The sequence below is a fragment of the Gallus gallus genome, chromosome 2 (assembly GCF_016699485.2).
Source record: "Gallus gallus isolate bGalGal1 chromosome 2, bGalGal1.mat.broiler.GRCg7b, whole genome shotgun sequence".
Taxonomy (NCBI): domain Eukaryota; kingdom Metazoa; phylum Chordata; class Aves; order Galliformes; family Phasianidae; genus Gallus; species Gallus gallus.
This window is the reverse complement of record NC_052533.1, coordinates 69013765-69039439: the sequence shown is the minus strand read 5'-3', so window position 1 is coordinate 69039439 and position 25675 is coordinate 69013765. Positions and strand designations below refer to the sequence as shown.

Below are 25675 nucleotides of genomic sequence, written 5' to 3'. Positions count from 1 at the left end.
AGGCACAAAACTAAATGCAGTGCTCCACTTCCATTCTCACAAGCTATGAATAGAAGAGAATGATCTATGCCCTCTGACAGTAGGCTACGCTATTGCTAAAAGAAACCAGTGTTCAGTTGGCTTTCTTCTCAGCAAGGACATTTTCAGCTTATTGAAGTGAAACATTCAGATCTTTCAGTGCAAAACTATTTCTCTATCCAGACTGTATTCCAGCACAGATGCAGGAACTTATATTTGCCAGTGCTGAACTTCATGAGTCCATTTCTCCATGCTGCTGATGTCTACCAGATTGCAACTCTACCTTCCCAATTCTGAAAGCTCTCTATGCAAATCACCTATTTTTTTTTTAATGACTTAAAAACATTGTTGAGAGTATATTCCATCCAGTACATCCAACACATTCCATTCCAAAGATATTAAGCAGTATTAGCCCCCAGTATCAACCCCTGAGGAACATGACAAGTAATCAACCACCAGTGGGATTTCTAAACACAGATCATAACCCATTGAGTTTGTCCATCCATGAAATTTTCCACACGTATTACCATCCATTTCTGCAGTCCATATCTCACCAATTTATCTATCCAGATTTTATATCAAAAGCCTTCCTAAAGTCATGCAATAATCCTCTACTCTCTGCTTTTCCACAGTGCCATGTAAGGCAATCAGGTTGGTTAAGCAATTTGCCATTGTTAAATCCATGTTATTTGTTTCCATCACCTTGATTTTATTTGTGTGCCTAGATTTACCTTCCAAGTGGATTTGCTCCACAGCTTGGGACTGAGGTTTAGCTGGCCAGTCTCTAGTTCCCAGATCTTTCTTGTCCTTCTTTACAATGCCAGTGGCTTTTATTGTTCTCAGAAATTAGGAAACTTCTTCAATCACTGGTTTGCTATCACAACATAGCAAGAAAACATTTCCTCACTATTTTTTTTTCTTTTTTTTCTTTTTTCTTTTTTTCTTTTTTTTTTCTTTCTTTTTTTGATGCATCCCACTCTGAGTACGGACCTGAGTTCATCCAAACTGTTAAAAAAAAAAAGTCCTTACATTTTTGTAGTGCTTTTGTTTGCTTGTTTTCTTTGTCTGCTGTGAATAATGCTTCACTTCACTAGAATTTGCTGCTAGGCTCAAGGACCTTTGAGACCTGAGGGTAAATTTTACATTCACATCCATCTAACATAATACATCCTTTGGTCAACTCATCAATCACTTGTGTGAAATTTTCTTATGACACTTTTTAGAAACCTGGGTTGCTTGCATACAGCCATATTGCTCTTCCAGCAGACATCAGAATGATTGAAGTCCTTCATGAGTACCATAGCCTTCAATTGTACAGCTTCCTTCCTCCATCTGTCTAACAAAGGCTTCAAGTACTTCATTTCTTTGAGTAAGCAGTCTGTAGTGGATACCTACCATGGTATCACTCATATTGATCTGTCCTTTATCTGCAAGTTCTTGACTGATTTGTCACCTGTTCCAAAGCAAAGCTCCATCTAACTGAGCTGATCTTTTGCTAATCCATCCCTTCCTCCCCCCTCACATTTTCCTGAAGTTCTAATATCTGTTTATCTCAGCATTTGAGCCATGCGAGCCATCCCTTCAAATCCAGGCTGATATTTTGAGGAATGCTCTTTTGAATGAAAAACTTATTCCATGGCAGCCTTGACCAAGTTTTCCCAGAAAGAAATTTCTAGCTGAGCAACCTTCCAGGGAGAACACATTTAAGACTTATATATGTGGCCTTTTCAATTCTAACTATTGCCTCACACAGTTCTCTAGTTATCTCTTTATGCAACACAAACTTTTAGAAATAAAGTTGGGAAACATGACAATGCAGAGATATTTTTCCTTTCCTCACTTTCTGAATTACAGGACTAGATGAGCCAGGTATGCAAACAGATTAAAGACTCGACTAAACCTGTGGATATGAATTTATTTCATTCTTGTTAAGTGTTGACTTAAATCAGAATATGGTTCCTCATTTGTTTGAATGTTCCTCTATAGCCTCACTTCTCCAATCCCTACTTTCCACCCTGCCACACACTTTTATATAGCATATAAAATTCATACACATACCTCTGGATTTGATTGTCAGCATCAAGTGCAGCTCAGAATATCAAGGGATCACCTTTGTCAGTAAGCAAAGGATGAGCACTTGCTTTCAAGCACATCCATCAGGGAACAGAAAAAAGCTGCTACTTACTGAAGAAGCCTGATGTTTTATTCAACCATATCCCAGTAAAAACATTTCTGGATATTAGGCCAAGCAATTTTTTTTTTTTCCCTCCTAGTTCACCATTAAGAAATACCTTCCCTACCCCTCCTCCCACTCAAGCAATAGAGGTTTTTACTGAACTACAAACGCATTTCTTCATCTAACTTTATGAATCTGCGTTATATCTACAAAGAAAGAACAACACTGATGTAATATTAAATTTAAGTTGCTGTGTTTGGCAATAATTTGGGAGTTGCCTTTTATTTTATTTTTTTAAGTTTGAGTCTAAGAAAAAATGCTTTTCAGTGAAATGGATAATTCAGATCTCTGATAAAGAGAAGCAACTGACCCTGGGTAAATTTCCTAAGATAATAAAGGCAATTAAAGCTGGATATATAACACAGACTGATTTCATTAACTATGCAAATCAGGCAAATTAAAGATTAAGGAACGTATGCTAAGACAACCTATTAGTCACAAATGTGCATGCGGTTGTTTTTTTCTGGGGAAAAAAAGTAAAACAACAAAACAAGAAGAACCAAAAAACTCCTAATCGTAGTAAATATCTGCTGCCAGCTACTATTATTTGAGTTCCTTTTTTTGACTGAGTAATGCAGTACATGATAGAAGTCCCATTAATGTCAGTTGGAAACCCTCAAAGATATGTAGATCAACCCATGAAAGTATTCTACCTTTAAATGGCTGTGTGCACATGCAAACTCATATGATACCTTTTTCCCATGTAATTTTTAAAACACAACGTATCTGTATTAGCCTCTTGGCTCACTGAGCATCTTTCCTTGCAAAATGGAACACAGTTAGTATGTTAAATAAAGAGTGAAGGCATGTTAACCGTGCTGTAGGCATCTGTTCCTGTGCACATACCTGTCTGAGATATACAAGGATGTCAGGATAAGGGAACAATTTTGTTCTGACTTGAACAAAAGTTGCAAGGAAAGTAGGTGCTCTTGAATTGTTTTCACAATTCCCATTGAAAAAAAAATGGGGATTTAGGGAAGAGATTTCCATGGAAGTGTGCTTTTCTTTAGGGACTCATTGCACTCCCGCTGAAAGTCATTACAAGTTAGGCATTTAACTTTTCATAACTCCACAGCTTATCTGACAGAAAACACATATTTTTTTAGTAAAAAGTCATAAGTTTAAAACATCTCCAGATGTTACTGAGCTAATAAAACCAGCTCAGAGAGCAGAAATTCCCCCAACTATCCCATCCTTTAGTTAATATGGTGACAGTAACCTACAGCAGGTAGATAATAAACACCTGAGAGCAATGATATTTTCTAGCATTACAGCATTTTCCTTGCTTTATTTGACTTACACAATCTTTGGTATTTCCACAAGCTAGCATAGAACACATTGCACCTAAGATTCAAATCACATTATAATAATTCTGAACAGAACTGAACATTGTTAACAGCCCACATTTTACTACAAGAAAAACATAGAAGCATTAAATAGCAATATAAGATCAGCCAGGAAGACTTTGAGAGAGACAATATTAAAACCGGTAAGTCCTTGCATTTCCAAATACAAGCCTACCTTTCCATTGCATATCTTGTGTTTTGTCAAAGAGGTGTACTTAAATGAGCTTCACTCGTTTGTTTTTTTGTTTGTTTGTTTTTTTAATACCAAGGAAGTCATTAGTTATGCGTCAAACTCATCTTTTCATTTAGTCTTTAAGACTCATATTTGAAACCAATGACTGACAATCCAGTTATGGTAGGAAATGTGGAGCAATGATAATCTGTCTCCTGAAATAAAATGACTTGTACATCTCTTTGTGGTTTTCAAAGCTTCAATGGATTGAACTTTCATTCCTAACCACTGAAGTGTACACATCAGTTAATAAAACGACTTTTAATCTCTTCTAATCTTTTGCTCAGATTTACATGCAAGGGAGTATTCTTAGTACCTCAGCTAGGGTATGACAAGTCTAGGGTGGCTAAGTCCTTTATGCCTTTCAGTCAGTGGGTACCGATGACTCAGATAAGCTAGTCCTCCTGTCTCCCACGTGCTGTTTCTAAAAGTCTAAAAACAACAACAGCAACAACAAAAAACAGAGTGGTGGTCACTATGACAGAGAAATGCCAGATGCTGAAATAGATGAACTAAAAAGCAGATTGTTTAAACAGCTTTGTCTGTTTATAAGGAACTGAAAACTGAATTAAAAAACAGATCTCCAAGCTTTTGTGAGCTAGATTCTAGAAGTCTGTACAATGCTATTTTATTATGACCACAGCAGTTTAGCTGAACAGCATTCTGTAATCTTTCAGGAAATGGCATGATGAACCAAACAGTAAGTAAAGCTGTAGAAACAATTTTACAACATATATATATATATGTGCTCTTTTTTAAGTGAGAAAAATCAGCAATCAGAGGTATAATGTCTTTCAGTTCTTTGATACTTGTAAAGTGAGATTGGGTCTCTTTCTTGTGGTTATGTAGTTCAAAGAAAAGCAAGAATTTTGATAAAAGAAAGTGAAAGTCAAGGACCCTTATGTATAGAGATGATCAGACGTGACACAGAAATCTATTGTGCTTTATAAATTAAAGACCTATTTGTCTGCTGTAACTTAGTAAATTCCTGTTATGATTGTGCTTAGAGATAATAGCAAAAGGGACAAATAAGACTGCATTACCAAAGAAGGGCTGAGCATCTTTCAGCCCAAGAGAACATGGAGACACCTTTACCTAGTTTGCAGCTTTGTTCAATAATCCTTAAGATCTGATAGCAAGTTACCCCTAGAGAGACGGAGCAACAGAATAAGGGACCTTTCCAGCTCGATGCATTGCAGTTCAGGACAAAAAGCTCTTATGTCATTGTCCCTATTTAATCAAATTGAAGAGCAGCAGCAGTTGTGGAACCCAAGAGGGATAAGAGTTGATAGGCCCTAGGCAATGTTGAACGGATTGACACTTCTCAATTGATTTTTTGCAAAGCTGATTAGCTGTGGCTGCATATTTGCACTTCAGGATAGAAAACCATTCGTGATTTTGAAAGGCGTGTAACAAAGGTGTGAGTCACTAGAGTATGAGTGTTTATTCTTAACTTTAAACATTTTAAATAGGACAGCAGGTTTCTGGCTACTCTTTGGGCAGCCTGTCCCACATCCCCAGGATCACAGTATCAGACAAGTTACTGTCAAGGTCTACCTCAGGCCATGCAGCCTCACCTGTAACCCCCACAAAAGAATAGAAAGAGCCTTCCAGCCTACATGGAGAACACAAGCCTGGAGGAGTCAAATACAAGAGCACTTTGTCTCCTGACCCTGGTCAAATGTTAAAGTCTTATTTCAGTTTGCTTTCTGTTCTATTTCTTGCTCTACTTTGTTTTTATTCCAACATCCTAGAACCCCTTACAGATTAAAGAAAAATTCCAACAACTCTAAACAAACCAGCATTCACATAAATTTCATTTATCCTTAGTAACTCTTCAGTTCTCTATATCTTTGAGATATTACAACTTCAATATTTGTATGCTTGATTCCAGTACTCTATCACACCCCTTCCTACTATTATGCAATGGAAAATGCAGCAATGACAATGGAGTAGCTAAGTCCTATGCTACAACAAGTGAGGATTTGCTCAAATACAGCAGACATGAACACAGAAACAAAATAGAAAAAAAAAAAAAAAAAAAAAAAAAAAAGAAACCTGCTTACCCTTAGAAGACCCCAGGTATGCAGGTATCTACAATGAAATATCCTTGTCTCCACTGCCAACCCTTCAGTGATGTCTGGGAAGGAGTGCATCCTGGCACCACCCATTCTGGTCACTCAGGCACATTGCTTGCACCTGAGCTCCCCTGGGTTGGCCCTGCCTTCCCACCAGATGCTCAATCACTGCTTCAAGCCATGACTTAGCTTTTCCACTACAACTGTTTCCAGAGTATTTTGAAGGAGGAAAGAAGGAAAAGAAGCAGGATAGGAGTAAAATAGGAGTTACAAAAGAAAATATATATGTATATATTCTGATACACAATGAATGGTATCATTATTATTCATAGATATTGGAAGAGGAAAAATGTAAGCAAGAGGGAGGAGGTTCTTGAAACAGAAAAACAATCTTGGTGCAATAAATTAAAAAGGAATTAAACTTGTCTTAAATTCAAATACTTAGGAATCAGTCATACTGAACCATATTCAGCTTTACACTATTAACTACAGTAAAGTAACTATACTAACTATAGTAAACTAATCACTGAAGTAAACTAATTCAAATACTTTGTGAGCTGTAACATGTGTAACGTCAAGAAAGTGATGAACAATGAAGATTGTTGATTGCTTAGAAAAGCAGATCTTTGGTTAGTGGGGAGATGTAAAAAAGAGGGTATCTAATTTTAAGCACCTGTCATAATAGTTAGAAAAAAAAAAAAACCCTGTGTGGAAGTGCTGTTTCTGGCAGCTGTACGTTTGGAATTATGGTGCTGTGCTCTAGTATAGTCTCTTGGCAATTTTCATTTCATCTCGTCAATACTTTTTTGTTGTTGTTTGTTTACTTTCTATGGAAACAACAAACTCCTATTTTGAGGCTGTAGAGTATAAATCTTCATATAATTTTCAAATTGCTTTACATAAGAATAGAAAGGAATCAACTCTCCTAGTTTCTCTAAAAACTAAGAAAATTTGGAAGTACTGTAGCACCTTTCTCCCATTCTCCTCTGAATCCTTTTTTAGAGTCCTCCCATTTTTACCAGAAATTTGAGTTAAATTTTTGAAATAACAAAACAGTGGAAGGGTAGGTACCTATATCTTAAATTAACCTTCCAAGTATGTGACCTGAGCAGATAACTAGGCTTAATGCTCTGTACCCTGTCTGCTGGCCTTCTCTAATTGATTTTTAAGTCCATTAACCACTTCTAATTAAATTTTATAGAGGAATAAAGGTGTTGAAAACACTCATTTCATTACAGTTTGGAAGAACAGTAGCTGCACAGGGTAAAGAAACCTACATTTTGCCATGACTGTTCAGCTGGCCGTGCTACAAATATGCATATAAACCAAGCCACCACTGACCTCAGCACATTCTGTCTCTTTTCCAGCCAGGATTTACGGGAGAAGGAACTTAGCATTTTGCAGTCAAGAGGTTTTGAGGACATTGACAGAGCAAGAAGTATAAAATACCATGCAGTGGTAATTTTGCATTAGGGATGAGTCAGATAGAGAGGTTATGTGGACCAGGAAAGGAGATGGTGCTTTCCATAACTGAGGCCTTAAGAACATGGCACATACATCCATAGTAAATTTGTCATTTCTGGCGATGCTGGGTCTTGCAATGGATCTTGTGGGGTATCTTCTTAGAAGAAAGGCTCTTCCATGGCTTGAAATAAATTATTTCTATAAGTATTTGCCCCAGTAATACATGACACAGTGTATGCATATATAGGTATATGAAGTACAAATAGTATTTTGGGAGTATTTTAAGAAGCAAATAAAGTCTCTGCTTAAGTTTCAGCAAAATATATATAAGTACTTATTACCTAATGAACAAAAAATGTCTTTTTCCTTTTAACACTGAGTCACTAAGTTCACTAAAATCTTTAGGAATGATTATTTGATGATACTAATGGTATTAATTATGATATTAATTGACAGTGTTTGTTGATTTTATAGGGATAGATAGGGAAGAGTTCAAGAAAGTTATTACTCTGAAAGAGAAACTGTGCAATATTATAACGTCATAGCATTTTTAGTGTTTTGCTGTAGCATCACAGTGTGTGACCTCAAGCAAGACAATAGTTGAATTTGTTCATTACTTGACAGAGCTTTGCTGCTTGGATCTATTCAATTTGGAGTGAAATCATTGCAATGCATACTGCCAAGTGTAAGCCACTGATTCTTTATGTTAACTACATACCAACTGCCCACTTGCTACTTTAATAATTGGTCTCTATTTCATTGTGGTGCTAGGAAACAAAAATGTGGCCACAGCAGTCTCAGAATAGCAAGTTCCTTTTATAAATACAAACAAACAATAAGACACAAGGCAGCTTATTTCTGGATAATTGTAGGTTGATGGTTTAGTATGTACATCCCAAGGTCAATTGGCTTGTGTCATTGTAGAGTTTCAGGGACTGCTTTCAAATTGATGGAGCAGGGGGGTTGTATTCACAACAGGAATCGGAACTTGATTTATAGGATGGATGGAAACCACCTTACCCACCGAATTTCCAGTTATCATAACCAGCAATACGACATTAGTGGGAGCTAAACTGCAATTTACAGCTGTCTTACACAACCTGAAGCCATTTCATGAATGAGATTAACTATGCTGTTTAAATCAGTGTTATAGAGCAAGGTAGAGGAGGAATGTTATTTCATTCTGGAGAATATCCATGGCCTGTAATTTCAATTTTTTTTTTAAATTTAATTACCACAGCTATAAAAATACATTCTCAGTAAAACCTCATTACAAATATGTGTGCTGGAAAGCTGCCTCTGTCTAATGCATTCCATTATAACACAAAAAAAAAAAAAAAAAGAAAAGGAAAAGAAAAAGAAAATCAGAGCTTAATTTTAACCTATTATAATACAGGAGGTCTCACTTTCCTTATAAAGTTTTAGTACTGCAGTTTCATATCAAGGTAAATTTAGTGTGGTTTGTAATGGGCCCTTCCAGCCCCACCCACCCCTGCCCAGGTCCAGGCCCAGGCCCAGGCTCAGGCTCAGGCTTGCACATCAGCTGCAGCAAGACCGCAGCACAGCTGGTCTCCAGTTCCTTACAGCCCTGCCCTGACAGGCCATGGCCTCTGCCCAGAGATGCCACCTGCAGCCCCACAGCACAGCCTTGGCCCCAAGGAGATGCTTGGTGCCCCTGGTGCCCTGCTTTTGGTGGGGCTCTTGGTGGGGCCCTGCCTACCTAGTGCCTCCTGGCCCACCCGGGGTGCCCCTGGCCCTCACCAGCACTGGAGCACAGCAACGCTACTTCTTTTGTGCATACTCCGACATTTTAGAGTACAGCTCTTGTAGCATAGAATACCAAAGACAGACACTAATGAACTGTACTACTTAATGCCAATTTGATCTGCTGCTTTCATGCCATTTCAATTTACAATCTTTTTACAAAATTACATGAAAGTCACCCTTATTGTTTTTCCGTCACTTCACTGAAATAATTCCTATTTATGTAGCATAGGCCTGATTCAATTTTTGAAACCCTGGTAAAATTTTTTCTGGAGCTCCTTTAAAGTTAAGCAATACCGTGTGTTGGAGATGAACACACATGCTGTAAACAAACTCACAGCAAAAATAATAATAATTAAAAAAAAGATGTCCACAGCACAAATACTTTGAGCACAGCTTTCACGTACCTCTCCAAGCTGAGATGACACCTCCGTCACTTCCCTTGATACTTTTGGGAGCTTCTGTCAGTGACACTGGGGAGAGCAAAGCTGCTTCAGATTGTGACTCCTTTTAATAAATAAAAAGTTCTCCTTTGAAATTAATTATGTAGGTGACAATGAGTACAATGTCAGATACAGGTAGCTAATGCTGCAGACCTGCAGTCTTTTTAAACAGCTGTATGCTTCTCACCAGAGCAAATAGGCCCTACCTACGTTCAGGCAGCCATATCTGAATGTCTTGGGCCAGAATATTCCCGAGGGGAGAAGAGAGAAGACTGGATGGTTTATATCTTACTGTAAATCATTAAAAGCAAAGAAGATGGTTCACGTAAGAGTGGCATTAAAGTAAAATGAGTGGAAGTATGCCTAGGGCATAATAAAATCTTTAATTTGTCGTTCATCCTCAGCCTTAGCCAGTGATTGATTGATAGGTGATTTCACAAAAGTGTTCAGAGAAGATTCTGAGTGAATCAATTTACTATAATATTAATACAGTTCAATTGCAGAAGCATTTGCTTTTTATTGCAACTTACTACTTCTCAATTTTGCTTACCTTTGGGGTATTGCTCAGTTCAGTCACCAAATTAGATGAATGCTTTTGAGTAACACCGAGTTCCTTTAAAAATCTAACCTTAAGTAGAGCTTTAAAATGTTTGACCATAGTAAATTTGTATCGAGGAGCAGTAAAGTAATACAACCCAGAAGACATGAATATTGCATCCCAGGATATTTTATTCTATCTCATGACTACCTGCCATGGTCCATTTATCTGGCCCATGAACAACTTTATGCAGAGGATAATGGACACATTTTTGCAACATGAGTTAATACAAAGAGTGAAGCTATGATGTCTCGTATCTGTCCTGCTGAAAGCACTTGCAATATACTTTCTATGCATATTTCATTACAGCAAACTTCCTGTGAAATGAAGGGTTTGGGTAGTGAAAATACCATCAACTTCAAAGGAAAGCAGGGTTGTTTCCACTACTCATTTTATCTTCATAACAGTTGTATTAAGTTTTATATACAAAACCATCAGCTGCATTTTTAAGTGCATCTCTCCTCCAGGCCCTTCTTTTGGACTAAACTTGCACCATTTGTTCCTCCTTTAAATTTTATTCCTGATTTTTTTTTTAACATGGTTAGAGTAGCAATCTCTCACTTCATATAGCTCACACAAACAAAATATTGCTTTCAAGATAAATTGACACTTAAGAAAAAATAAAGCAGAATGGTTTTGCCTGGATAAAATTTTATACTAAGCAAACAGTCAAGCACAGATAATATAATCTGTAATAATGAATTGTTTTTCTAGATATTTTCCTCATAGGTGAATGTTGCAAATTTATCATCTATGAGAAACTTTCCTGGAGATCTGTTTGTTTATTCTAACACATAAAAACTTTTTTTTTTTTTTTTTCTGTAAAAGAAAGGAACAAAATTCAAACTACTTTGGCCTAGCTATTAAGCAGTTCATGCTGGTGCTGTGATTTTGTCTGATCCCACAAACACAAACACACAAAACAGGAAAACAAACAAACAAACAAACAAAAAAACCTGATGTTCAGTGGTTAAATAACTATAATAATTCATTTAAATCAAGTATTATAATCATACTTTTATGAATAATTTTTATGAAATACCAGGCCACACCTGGTAGCACACTGGAAGGTCACTGTTGGGACCGATGAGTAGACACTCAGACAGCCTTAGCTCTACATAACATACATGGGACGTGACCTCCCCCAGATCTGACTTGTAAGTAGATAAGCCACTTAATTTCTGGCCAGCTGAACACTTAGTCTTTTCTGTAATGTCTTAGGAAAGTGGTAAAACTGAAGGTATTAGAATATTAGATCTGGAAAGAATACTGTGATAGGGAATGTTTATTTTCAGAAGTTACTGCTTTTGCTGAAAAGCTAGAGATTGCACCTTCAGTGAAGATCACTTCATTCTCAACATTAGTGAGTCAGTACACTGAGATATACATTGTCTTGATATACAAGAGTCACAGTCCATCTTACACTGATAAGTTAGTTGTGGGAGAAGAGTGGAAATTTCAGAAACAGTTGATTGAAAAATCACACAAGTTTTCATTTTTAGTTCTTTAGTTAGTTTGGACTCTTTAAAGAACACTAGGGAAGACAATTCCCAGTGGTTCCAACACCCTTTCTAGCTCGACCTTTTTTGCTACCTTGTTCTTTGAAACCAGTTTTAATTAAAATGGTGATAAAAATGATTTTGGGAGTTCAGCCTATAACAAGTATCACAACAGAACTTTCCACGATTTCCACAATTCCACAATTCATGTGAATTAATGATAGTCTGTTACCAAGGGCTGTTTCCCACTATGGTACAGACAAAATTAAAGAAGCTTTCAAGGCAAACAAAAATTGAATATCTGGATGTGAAACAGTCATTAAAAAATACATATTTTTAAATAAGAATTATTTTTATGCCTTTGTTTTTGTGAGAATTGCCTTTGAGAAAATTATACTCAAATATCCAATTACAATTACTTTTCACAGTAGACTTCTAGACTGACTTCTTAACAAGCAGAACTAACAGATATTTGTCAGAGGCTTAGGCTATATCTGGTAAATCATATCATTTCTGTCGGTTTGATGGCCAATTGTCTGGGATTCAGGAGATCTGAACTGTATTCCAGGTTCCAAGACAGTCTTTTTGGGAACTCCAAGTTTCTACACTTTGCTATTCAAAAACAAACAAACAAACAAAATAAAATAAAACAAAAATGTAATTGACTGCTTTTGTGAAGTGTTTTGAAATTTGATGAAAACGTTGCATACAAGCTAGCTATTGATATTCTTATTTTCAAGAGGAAGCCTCTGTGCAAAATTACATTGAATGCCCATTTTCTCCCCGAAGGAGATGTGCCTTGGCATATCTGGTAATGATTTGCTGTACTACAGTTCATATATTTTGTTCTATTTAACACTTTTTTTTTTTTAATTTTATGGTTTATATTAAAAAGTTTATATAAAAACTTTTATGTAAAAACGTTATATAAAAACACATTTTAAATATAAAACCAATGAATTTTACCTTTATAAGATGGACTTGTATTGATTATGCTTTCTGTAGGGACCACAGGCATAAGTACCCATGGGGGAGCACCATGCTACCAGGTGGCTGCCAATAGGCTTCCAGCATTGCATTGGTCTGGATAGAAGGTTGGAGGAAACCCAAAACATTAACCATACAGTCACACTGGAGGCTGCCCTTCCAGTGTGCCTGGGGAATAGCCAAGCACCGGTAAAACCTGTGAAGATCATTATACTCTATATTCTTTCAGTGTACAAATCTTTATCTTCAACAAAGCATTCTATCCAGCAATGCTAAGTACTTCACCACACATTCAGCTACATATATATATATATTTCAGATTTGCACGCAGAAAGAGAAGCAAAATTCAACTCTTCTGACTCATAAACATGTCTTGGCTATGAAATCAACAATTTGCAGGAATCTGCTACTTTTCTTCTATGAATTTTGTCACCGATTCCCCGAACTCAGAATTCATTTTAATATATATATACTTTTTTATTTCATGTAACAAAAATAAAATACATTTGATTAATCTTTATTTTAAGGCCAAAGGAATAAATATATCCTTACCAAAGGAGCAGCCATCAGAGTAGTATTTAATCTGTTGTATCTTGTATGTGCATTAAGCAGACTTTCAACATCAAGGGAAAGCTCCTGGGAAAGCTCATGTGCTGTATGCTAACTACTATCATTCTCTACTTTCCCCTGCACTCAACTTGTTTTGGTTTGGTCGATGTCCCTTTGGATAAGGTGACTGATATCTTCATTGCCAACACTGGAATGGCCCTGTACATGTGCTGCCTCTGCTTCTTCTTTGCTACATCTGTGAATTTGTGTATTTTCTCTCTTATTTTGTATATAGTCCAGAGTCATAAAAGCACAGCACACAGAATTTGAACTCAAGAAGTGACTGTCCTGGCTACTTTTTCATTCTTTGACTACTACAATTCATGATTCTGTAGATTTTCCAACTGTTGGAGATTACTATCCTATATATTCACAGAATAACACTTAAACCTCTAATATTTAGATTTATCGATATATGCTCAGCTTTGGAAAGTCATCTGCAACTCCATTTCCTAGGTTTCCCCAGAGATTTTTTTTTTATAATACTGAAAACAACTTCAAATCCAACACCAAGGTACCACTCCATCCATTCAGCGCTCCTACTACAGTATCATCTTATTTCCCAAAAGAAGTGTATAGCCTTATAGCTAAGTATTAACAATAGTAAAGCCTGCATAATGATAATGAGATGAAATATGTAGAATTGTGTCCCAGTTATTTATTTTCCCCCCCTTCTTGATTGTTCTCATTTCACTACCAGCTGCATTCAGACCAGGATAAAGGAGATGGATCACTTAAGTACATCCTTTCTGGAGATGGAGCAGGAGACCTCTTCATTATCAATGAAAACACTGGTGACATCCAAGCCACAAAGAGACTAGACAGAGAAGAAAAGCCTGTGTACATACTTCGTGCCCAGGCTATAAACCGAAGAACTGGAAGACCAGTGGAACCAGAATCTGAGTTCATCATCAAGATCCATGATATCAACGACAATGAGCCAATGTTTACAAAGGACGTTTACAATGCCAGCATTCCAGAAATGTCAGATGTTGGTAGGTGCTAACAGTTAATTTCTGTATCTGATGTGAGTTTTTTCTGTGGATTTTATTAAGGGCCCAAAACTGAAAGGTAATGAATGCAGACATCTGCTGTTTGCGATGAGTAGAAGTAACTGAGCCATTAAAAAAATCAGTATCTGGTGGAATTAGTAACAATGGTTTTCTGAAAACATAAGTGTCAGATGAGTAAAATACTCTTCCTCTGTTGTGCCACAGAAAAAGCAAGTTAATGCATTCTTGTTTAGTTCACAGTGAAAATGAGCTGAGCTGACCCCTGTTACAGGGCACCTTCAAAGAGTTTAACATACATTGCTAACATGATTTAGTTGCAGTGTAATAGTATGTTAAGATACAGTCACTTATGTGGGTTAACACCACCCCTAGAACTATTCAGCTAATATTGTTTAGTTCAAGAAGGTAAAAAAGAAGTGAAAAAGGAGAGATGCAGAAGTGAGTGTACACACTTCAGAGAAGAAAGCTGAGCAAAGTCAACTCATGATTAATTCTTATATATGTCATTACTTTCTTATTAATTTTGCTCCTTTTTTTTAGGCAACAAAACTGAGCTACAAAGTCCACTGATCTCCATTTAAATCTTTCCATTTGTTTCAAAGATATCAAGCCATCAGAATGAATTAAAATTAAAAAAAAAAAAAAGAAGAAAAAAAAGAGGGAGAGACAATTCCTTGAAATATGACTTAGGGTTGAATCTTTTTCAGAGAAGTTCACAGGTTTTGAATTTTTCTCTCTGACTCCTAGGAAGGTCATTTTGATTTTTTTGTCAGAGAAAAATGGATGGTTGAATGGCAAGAAGCACAGTTCTAATCTGAAAAAATACCCAGAGACAGAAACATTAATTAATCACAGTCAATAATGAGATTAAAATAAAGCTCAAGCAATATGAAAGTAAAGACTTTAGGGCATGCTCTTTCCTCTCATTGATGGGACTTTTCACACAGATGCAACCTCACCTGGCGAAGACAAACTAATATTCACATTTTCTTCTGTGAAGTGAATATTCACAAATCTGCTTTAAACCCTAAAACTTAAGCTCATTTATCATGTTTGTTAACACTTCGACTAGGATTCAAAAACACTTCTTTCTCTAAAAGATATATAAAAAAACAGGTTTACATTCTGATGTCAAGCACCTTAAAGTCTAAGATTGTTCTGACTGTAAATTTTAGTTTAACCTTTTACAAGCATGAGTAAATTTGTGAAAGTATATCCTTGGTCTAGATTCAGACTTTAAACACCTTCCATATCTAGTGAAAGTTGGGTTTCTGATTTGTTCCTAAAACCTATGATAAAGGATTTATGTATCCAATTGATAACTGCAGTTTAATGAACTGAGAAAAAGCCAGCTATTATTTTGGTTGGGAAACACTGTCTTTTATGAGCAGAATAACTCCTACCAAATAAGAATATCTCTACTTTTTGCCACATGTTTGACTTGAACCTCAGCTTTGCTTTTCTACATCATAAACTGTCTCAGCCATGAGAAAAAAAAAAAAAAGAAAAAAAAAAAAGGAGGTAGATTTTTACTTTCTGTAATTTATCATTGCAGGTACCTTTGTTGTGCAAGTCACTGCAACTGATGCCGATGATCCTACATATGGGAACAGCGCTAAAGTTGTCTACAGCATTCTCCAGGGACAACCATATTTCTCTGTAGAATCTGAGACAGGTCAGAAAACCTTGTCTGTCATTCTGTGACATTGTCTGCAATTTAAACTGACATGCTAAGCCAAGTTAGGACATATTAGACAAAAACTTCAAAGAGATTATATCTTATTCAGTGCAAGATCTGACAAACTTAATTGAGCAACACATCTGTAAACATGACACCTACATTATTTTAATCTCACAAGCAAAATCTAATAAATACAATTAGTACTGAATGTGAACCAGTTTTCAATCATTTTTAACAAGCAGTGGTACAGAGACTGCCATAGATGCTTAAATTAAACCAAATAGGTTGGCTTTTAGAAGAAAACGAGAAACAGGTGGGTGTGCAAAAAAAGTGCTTAATCCTCATATATCTTCATAATGGCTAAATTAAGACTGAGGGTTTGCTTGGGTTTTTTTTTTTCCTCCTTATGCTTCTTCAAAACTTGTTTAAAGCAATTATAATTTCTGTACATCTGCAACATATCACTTTAATGCTAATTTTATGAAAGAAATCTTAATTAAGAATAATGATAGAAGAGGTAAAATTGGCTGTTGAGCTACACTAGCAGATCACAAATAGAATCTCAAACTTCTGAGTTCTCTTTTTGGAATACGTTTAAATTATACACAGTGACTAGAATTTTTTATGGGCTGAATAACAGACTGCTTTGGAGCCTGTGTGTGTAAAACATGTGAATTCTGACTGACCAAATCTGCTGTACCACAACACTATCCCACTACACAAATAATCTCAGGACTTACATCAAACTTCTAAAAGATTTGAAGAAACTCCTTAAATGGGAATATCCATTCTGACAGGTTGCTTGAAGACAGAGTTCTCTTCAACATCCTTAAAGGAAAAGAATGGTATTCCAGACAATTAATCAGGTTTTAGAATTGTTTCTTATCTAAATCTTACAGACTTGTTCTAGGTAGAGATGAGATGTGTCAGAGAAAAATGTGAGGTGAAAAAAGATACATCTGAAAAAAAAGGGAAGCCAATATCAAAGGGAGCTTCCCTTTCAAGCATAAGGTATTAGATAGTACAAGAAAGAGGATTTTTGCACTGATGCATGCATTCTCACTTGGAAAGTATAATATCTGTTCTTAGAGTTATAATATGGATAATGCACCCAGGAGTTCAGCAGTAATAACCTTTTAGCAAGAGGGTTGTATGAGGAATGGAAGGGAAACAAGGTAAACCACAGACCTGATCATGCTGCCATGGAAATCAATTGCAAAACTCCTAGAGTCAAATAAGTCATTGTTGAAGCTGTTATGAATTTTCCCATGGATTTCAGTGCTTGCATTTCATCCCTTTTGTCTACAAAGGAGTCAGTTCTTAGCCTTAAGACACCCCGTCAGAAAGCAAACATTTTGCTTCATGGTAAATCTAAATGACTGAATTTCAATAGGAGTTAGGCTTAAAAATGACTTTGAAGAAGGAACAGACTGGCAAAATCATTTCAATCAATGTATAAATAGAAATATATATACTTGGGCATGCTTGTATGCTTACAATTTCTTTAATTAACTTCTCCCATTTTAATGTTGCTGTACTGCCTCTTTAATGATGTATTGATGAGCCTTCTTCCAGTTCAGTGAGAGAATGTAGCAGAGAACTGAAAGGATGTAAATAGTTATGTAAAATAACACTGCTCACAGATAGGTAGAACATCTTTCTGGGGATGCCACTACTACTGTGTCTGTCAGATAGGCAGCAGCATGAGATATAATATGACAGGTCTGTAATTTAATGTGCCATCTCATAACAGTAAATATTTGTATTGGGCAAAGTTTACTCATTACACAGAGATTGCTTTGTTCTTTAGGCTGTGGGTTTTTTTTTTAAATAAGAATTTTCATTGAAATCAGTGCATTACTTTTGAATTTTACTTCTTTAATTTTCACATTTTAGGTATTATTAAAACTGCTTTGCTAAACATGGACCGTGAAAACAGGGAGCAATATCAAGTGGTCATCCAAGCTAAGGACATGGGAGGCCAGATGGGCGGATTATCAGGAACCACCACTGTGAACATCACACTGACCGACGTAAATGACAATCCTCCTCGGTTCCCCCAGAGTATGGAATATTTATATTCTATGTCTTTACAGCAAAATGAACAATTATTGAGTATTTTTTCATTTTAAGTCAAGTTTCTGCTGTCATGAATTTACAGAGTATGACTTCACTTAAGAAAGAAAAAGGGAATACACAAGCAAGCAGTAGCATCATGCTAAGGTTAATTACAATCATTGGGAAACTTATCTTTAATATTTTTACTACAGCTGCAATAGATAGTCTGAGAAGTGAATTAACAAACAAAAACAATTTCTACTTTTTGCTACCCATTAAATAGCTTTGACTGATACAATCTATATTTTCTGATCAATATTGTTTTTATAATAGACCTTGTGGCCAACTGCATTTTAAGGAATCTGTTCTAGTCTAACATATTTAACTTTTGAAGTATTTATTTAAAAATGTAAAATGATTCCCAAAGCAACTTTATCAAAATGAGTGTTTTTATCTAGGAAACATTTGCCTCAATGAGTCCTCCTATATTCATTGCAAACAGAAACAAAGGCAGGTATATAAATATACCAGATATTTCTGCCTATTCTCTTCCTCTTGCCTCAGATCTTTTAGATAGCTGTGTAATATTTAAAGAAAACAGTTGAGTCAGATCTCTTAGAAAGTCATTTCTATTAATGATTGTTCATTGCCATAAGTGATTCAATGTGATTCAGCTTTCATTCACTTTTCTTTCTCTTTTTCCTTCATTTTTGTTTCATCTTACCACTGCTGTGTGTGTGCATGCGTGTATCAGAGTGTCAGTGTGTGTCAAAGTCAAGAGCAGCTGTTCAAGAAGATAATTGCAGATACTATCAGGCAAATCAGCAAACTTTAGCGGTTAAGTCACTGGGAATGTTATTGGAAGTAACTTGTCATTTAAGTTCCAAGTCTGTTCTTAGCTGTGGGCAAAATGTTTCCATTTAAATTAAAACAAGTTAAGAGGAAATATAGCACTCTGCCTTCAATGAGTTAATTATATATCTCTGGACATGAGTGTCTTCAATATAAAAGCCAAAGATACAGCCTCATAATACCAACATTCCCCGAGTAGTTTTTTCTCAGGGGAGAAATTCAGTGCAGCATATTAGTAATAGGCATTTGAGCTGGATTTGCTTTTAGTGGGCTTTTAGTGATACTAAACTACATTGGCCTCTGGCAGGTCTTAATATTTTATTTGTCTTTTGACCTCAAAACATTTTTCATATAGTGTTTTGATACTGTTAACACAGACTGACAGTATCTAGGAAAGGACATATGTTGCTAAAGCTGCATATATGTAGGAAAAAAAATCCGTTCATACTAGAAAAAAAAGGTAGAAGAATCAGCTACTTTTATCCCTATGAAAATAAGGCAGAGGCTGAATGCTTTTGCATCAGGAAAGTATGAAGACAAAGCCACTCAGTAACTCATCTGTTCATGACCAACAGGACAGTGGGCTAAGAGATAGCATCCAAAATACCATGAGTCTGACTGACAAAAGTTTCCTCTTCTGTCTGCTGTAGGCACCTACCAATTCAGAGCTCCTGAGTCTACGCCACCTGACTCACCAATTGGCAGGATTAAAGCTAATGATGCAGATGTGGATGAAAATGCAGAGATTGAATACAGCATCACTGAGGGGGATGGATATGACATGTTTGGAATTACCACAGACAAGGACACACAGGAAGGAATTATAACTGTCAAAAAGGTACACATCCTAACACACTTCATACTAACCTCACAAATACCAGCAAAAATGTATCTACCACATTTGTTTTCCATTTTTAGTGCAACGTGTTGTTTATTAAATTGGATGCCATCTATTAGGAATCTCTACAACATTACCTATGTAAATTTTATTTTATACAATTAGGATGCTTTCTCCTTTATAAAAATAACACACATGATTTGAGAGATCTGAGAGAGTACATAATCTATGGAGTGGGATAGAACTGAGAAAATTCTGTCTGAACATGTCTCCAGGACAACTCAAGGAGGAACCCAACAGTGACTTTGTCTCTATCATGCATACAGGATTTGTTCACTTCTTAGAAATGTGCTGTGTTAACACCACAGAAATATTCGGTGTCACACAGCCTGCTCTGCACCATCAAAAGGTATTGAATTGTATAGCTATAACATATCAAAATACAAAGACAAATTTATTTTGTCTCATGCTATAAAGATGCAATTAGTAAACCCATCAGCATGCTTGTCCTTCAGAAAAACAAAACAAAACAAAACAGTGCTGTGTTGGATCACAATGGATACCATCTACTAGGCTGCACGTTGGCTGTCAGAAAAGGTTTGAGAAATACTGTTTACAGTGGGCTACCAGGCAAGCTTGATAAGGTTACAGATATCATCCTCCATCAGTTCAAGTTCAGTCATCACTAAATAGACATTGTGTAGATTTTCTGAAAGTGCACTTGCTTTTGATATCAGTACGACACCTGTCATTACTTGTTTTTTAAGAGATGCCTTTAAGGGGCTGATTATGATATCAGTCTAGCTCTGTTTGCATTTCTGTCTCTTGGTGACTGAAGCTGTGAATCTTCTACAGCCTAACAGAGAAGTGGGATAACTAGTCTCTCCCCACATTATTCTAAGGAATGTAAGAAGAGGTTCCTAAATCCTTCGTCTTCATATTTTATCAGTGTGTGATATGGTCATAGCCTATCATAAAATCATGTTTTCCATGGGTGATCCTGAATGTCTTCTGACACCAAATAACACAGTGATTCATTTCAGCGATGGAATGTCAACACATTAGAAAGGAGCTGCTAGAGAATCCCCCTTTAGTGTATGGTGCTTAAGGTCAAGAGATAGCCTGGAAAACAACAAAATTTCAAAACCAACGGGATAAAAAGCATGAAAAGTTGATGCTATTTGAGAAGGTACAATTAATTTGAGTTTAGAAGTTTTTGGCACAGATTTCCCTGCAAAAGTGTTTTTTTCTAGAACTTACCATCAGTGGCAAAGAGCTCCAACTTTCTTCTCTCTTCTGGCATGTTAATTCCAGTTCAGGCTCCTGTAACCTAGCACAGGCTTTCACCCCCCAGTTCATTTAGATACTCTGGCTGCTCGCCACAGCTATTCCCACAGACTTCTCAAGTTTTTTTTTGTTTGTTTATTTCTCTTCCCAGGCACTGGATTTTGAAAATAAAAACTTGTATATTCTGAAGGTGGAAGCCACCAATACTCACGTGGACCCTCGATTCCTCTACTTGGGGCCATTCAAGGATTCAGCCACAATCAGAATTCAAGTGGAAGATGTAGATGAACCCCCTGTGTTCAGCAGACCAGCATATATAATTGAAGTGAAAGAAGATGTTCCAATAAACAGTGTAATAGGAACAGTAACAGCACAGGATCCAGATGCTGCCAAGAACCCTGTCAAGTAAGCATAGACTTTCAGCTCACTCTGAATTCTTTTACTGCTTTCATTTTGCTTATTTTTTCATGTGATAACACACAAAGAAATCCCTTTTGAGGATGAAACAGTTTGGGTATGCTTATATATGGAGTAGCATAGATGGTAAATGATCTCTCTCACTTGAATATATCTATGTATGTGTGATTGTGTTTGCATGGCCCTTGCATCTTGAATTATACCCTAGCCTCTTCAGTAAATAATGTTTGTGATTATTTTTACCATGGGAGAGTCTACTGGGAAAGAACACTACAATGATGCTAGTGTTCTCCCTTCACCTCCCTCCAACATTTTCCAGTGCAGTGTGGTGCATCCTTTTGGCTATAGGACAGGGTATTGATTCAGCAGCTCACTCTTCTCCCATCCATTCATATCTGCTTAACAGAGGTCATTTACCTCTAAGTAACAGAGGTAATTTACCTATAGAAGGTAAATTAACATTTACCTCCTATATACCACAAGCAGAAATACCTTAAAAGCACCCGGTTCACACACAGACTCTGTTCTCACATATATCAGTGTAAGGTTAGTAAGATACAAATAAGGCTCATGGACTTCCTAAACTACAGTTGCTATGACTCAGTAAATTAGTCTTGGAGGAAATGGAGTAAATGCTAAGGTTGGTGTAGTTAAACTTAAGCCTTCATTTCTATTTATTTATTTATTTATTTATTTATTTTTGTAAAGTACAATGTCAGTTGTTTCAGTACATTTGAAAACTGGAGTACTGAAGTACTTAAATAATATTAGATAGATATTTAGAAGTTCTTTCATATTCTGTGTGTTTTAATTAGAGTTCATTGCTGCTGACAAGGCAGTAAGAGGAGGAAATGAAAAAATACAGCAATATTAAATCTAGGTCAATTTTTAGCATGTCTCTGGGTTAGGCATGTTGGAAATGCAACACTGTATTTAGATCAAAGATAGAACAATACAGGTTTAATAAAAATCCAATCCGTCAATACTTTGTACATCTGCAAACAGCTATCTTTCATCAAGATGTCTTACAGTGCTTATGAAGCATTAGTAAGTTTTAAGCTCTCAGCTCATCTTGTGAGATGGGTAAATACTACTATCTTAATTTCCTAGAAGAAGAAACTTTCTGGCAGAAACTCTCACTGTTTGAATGCCTTGCCCTGAACATGAATTCTTGTTCAAGACTAAACCTTTTAATTTTAATTAAGGTTTGATTTCATTTGTATCATTGGCATACAACAATTATAGGAAGTTCTGGATTAGAAGAGAGAGCATAGTGACTTGAAAGGCAACACAGTATTTTGCTTACTGTGGTGAGTTTCAGGGAAAGAGTAAATACCATCTATAACATGTCTTCAAGGGTATGCTAGTATGAAGATGAAAAATTGCTTGAGGTGAAACCCAGGCAAAACCCTTCCAGTCCTCATGTAAACATACTTTTTTGTATGTAATGGCACTAGAGAATGAGGGGAATGCTTCTCTGATTCCCTCTGCTCCCCTGTTGTGATAACTATAACCACTTGAATTTCACACCAGCACCACCTCTTAATTGTTAAGTGATTTACAGTGGATAGGGATTATTCTGTACATTGAGTGTTGCCTATTGCCTCTTTTCTATTAATTGAAAGTGTGTGCTAAAATTTATCTATCATTCAAAGGGCAGTTATTAAGTACTGTACAGGTACTCTACATATTAAAGTATAATTACTGAACAAATTTGAGTAGAAATGTCAAAACTGATGCAGAACAGCAGAAAACTTGTTTTCTTTACACACTAATAATATGAAAGAGAGAAAAGAGAAGAAAAATAAAAATGAGGAAGAGGTTAGAGTAACAGAAGCAAACACAGAAACAGTAAATAGGAAAATCAGTAAGAGGGAAAGGAAATCAGCAGAGAGCAGCAGCCTGTGAGATGTTATCTTACAATAAATGTATGCAGGTTGCTCCAAAAGTAACGCTTCGTATTTATTTCTATGGAAACTAAAACAGATATAAAGAGCATAATAATGCTATTTGATAGAGCACATTCTTAGCTACAGAACACTATTTTTCAACACCATCATCAGCTATGCACTTTTACCAGCAGTGAACAAAAGCCTGCATGCTGCATTCATAAAAATATGCACCAGTGGAGATGACTCACTGTTGCTGTCTCCATTGCTGAAACACACCACCCATTGCCTCACTGTGCTTACTGCTCAGGCTCCATAAATATTCAGCAAGTATTGATGAATGTCAATGACTGTAATTTTTTCCTAGTGGAGGAATTCAACAACACACCTTTATTTCATATGTGCTTTCATGTCAGATAGCCCCTCTGCTGCCATCTGTCACGTGGCAACAAAATATAAAAGAATCTTGATGGGAAGGTTCAGCCTCTACTGCCATACCACATTCACCTCTGATGTCACGGGTCAACATAATAAAATAGGTGGCATTACTTTTGGAGCAACCCTCGTAATTTTATGGTGCTAACGCCTTGGATATCTCCTAGAATTTAGGGTCAGAGGTTGAATCTGCATTTTTTTGACAGGGTGATTTTTTTTCCATCATGCAATGGAGATTCTAAATGTGATTTTCGCTCTGAGCTTCAGGGAAGATGCAATTAGACTGTATATATATGACTTGTCACTTGCTTGTCAATTTTCCTTGACAGTTAAAAATAAAATCTTTAGATACTTGATATTACTGTGAAAACCTTTCATTTTCTCCTCTACTTGAGTGAAGATTTCTCTTTTTAAACAAACCGAGTCCTAACTCTGTTAGATGAAAGCCCCTTTGATCTTCCATTAAAGGAAACCTTCACAATATCATTATGAAAATGCATTATGAAAAATTCACACACACATCCCTTCCTGACCCACAAATCTTCCTGACTTGCGGTTGCATTAGACAGCAAGCTGCTGGGCGTCAGGAGACAATGAAGCAATAGCCAAATATGAAGCGGATATCTGCCCTGGTTGTAAGAGTGTATCATTGTCTATGACCTGTGTATCAGTAGAGCATCAGTTCAGCTCTTATAAATTAGCTTTTCTGCTATGTAACATTAAGGAAATATAAAGATATACCAATAAGTGTTTGGCTATATGTTTAAATAACTATCCATGCATAGCAACGTTCATACACTCCTGATTAATATTCCATGGTCTAGCTGTGCTATGAAAAAAGTTTTGCATTCTGCTTTTCCTTGATCTAAAGAGAAATAATGTTATGAACCACTGCATACTGGAAAAAAAAAAAAAAAAAAAAAAAAAAAAGCTGCAACTGACATTGCTGTATTGTACATCAGATCTCTGTAAATTGCTAGTCAAGTTTTTTTTTGCCATAGTAACTCCTTAGAGTCATAATGAAGTTCATCAGTCACTGGAGCTGTCTCCCTGCTGTGATTTGATTTACAAAAGTTTCCTAGATTAAAATGATCCGCAAACAAATGTAAGGCTTAATTTTGTTTGTATATTTTAATGACAACATATTTGCATGTGTTAGATTCTCTCTTTCACTTGCCCCTTCTTCCTGTTATGTACAAGGAGAGAATGGAATATATATAGATACCTTTTAACTTCCTAGCTTGTCAATTCCTCAAGGTTTGAAAGTGGTGAGGTCCTGAAATCTGACAAATACGCACCAGTAATTTCATTAAATAAATGTAAAAATGAGTTTGATGTTGTCTGCTTAATTCTTACTGTGTTATGATCCATAAGTCAGAATCACCACCAGTTCTGCATAATTAACAGTCCTTGACCAAAAGAGAGTGGATTATACAAACTGAGAAACAGAAGTGACAGTCTGGCTTATTAAAATCATCTTTCTAGTCCAGGGTTAATGATATAATTAGAATATGCTTTAACTGCATTGACCTTGTTTGTATTTTCTCTTGAATATGAAGAAATAAAATTAACATTTCATTAAGAAGCTGTTCTCTGGTTATTTTTTTTCTTTCTTCTGAGTTTAACTTTCCTCTGCACAAACAACTGAGCATACATTTGGTTTTACTCGGATTTACATTTTTAAATTCTTAATGTTTTGAAGAAGTCTTCAATGTATAAAGCTCCAGAACATTTTCTTTCATTTCACTGAGATACTGTATCACAGATGCGATTGAATCTGGGCAATCTTAGAAAGTAATGATAGTGATTACAATATGTCAAGGCATTAAAATATGCTAAGGCTGTAAGATAAGTCCATTCATAATACGAAGCATGCGTGAAGGCATAATTGAAGAAAAAAAGAACAACAGATAACTCATGCCTAAAGCTAG

At 36.2% G+C, this 25675-nt stretch overlaps 1 protein-coding gene across 11 annotated transcripts in view; it reads left to right on the top strand.

Moving 5' to 3' along the window:
- CDH6 (cadherin 6) overlaps positions 1-25675 on the top strand; it is a 114458-nt gene that overhangs the window by 69025 nt on the left and 19758 nt on the right. For 8 of the 11 annotated variants that reach the window (NM_001001758.3, XM_046919630.1, XM_040677344.2 and 5 more), the window contains 5 exons: positions 13975-14269; positions 15843-15962; positions 17865-18032; positions 19529-19716; positions 21155-21408. In NM_001001758.3, coding sequence (NP_001001758.1) covers positions 13975-14269; positions 15843-15962; positions 17865-18032; positions 19529-19716; positions 21155-21408 — 1025 coding nt within the window. Of the gene's footprint in view, positions 1-624; positions 4533-13974; positions 14270-15842; positions 15963-17864; positions 18033-19528; positions 19717-21154; positions 25330-25675 lie in introns of those variants that run through there. The other 3 variants (NM_001397654.1, NM_001397653.1, XM_040677378.2) reach the window with 2 other exon arrangements.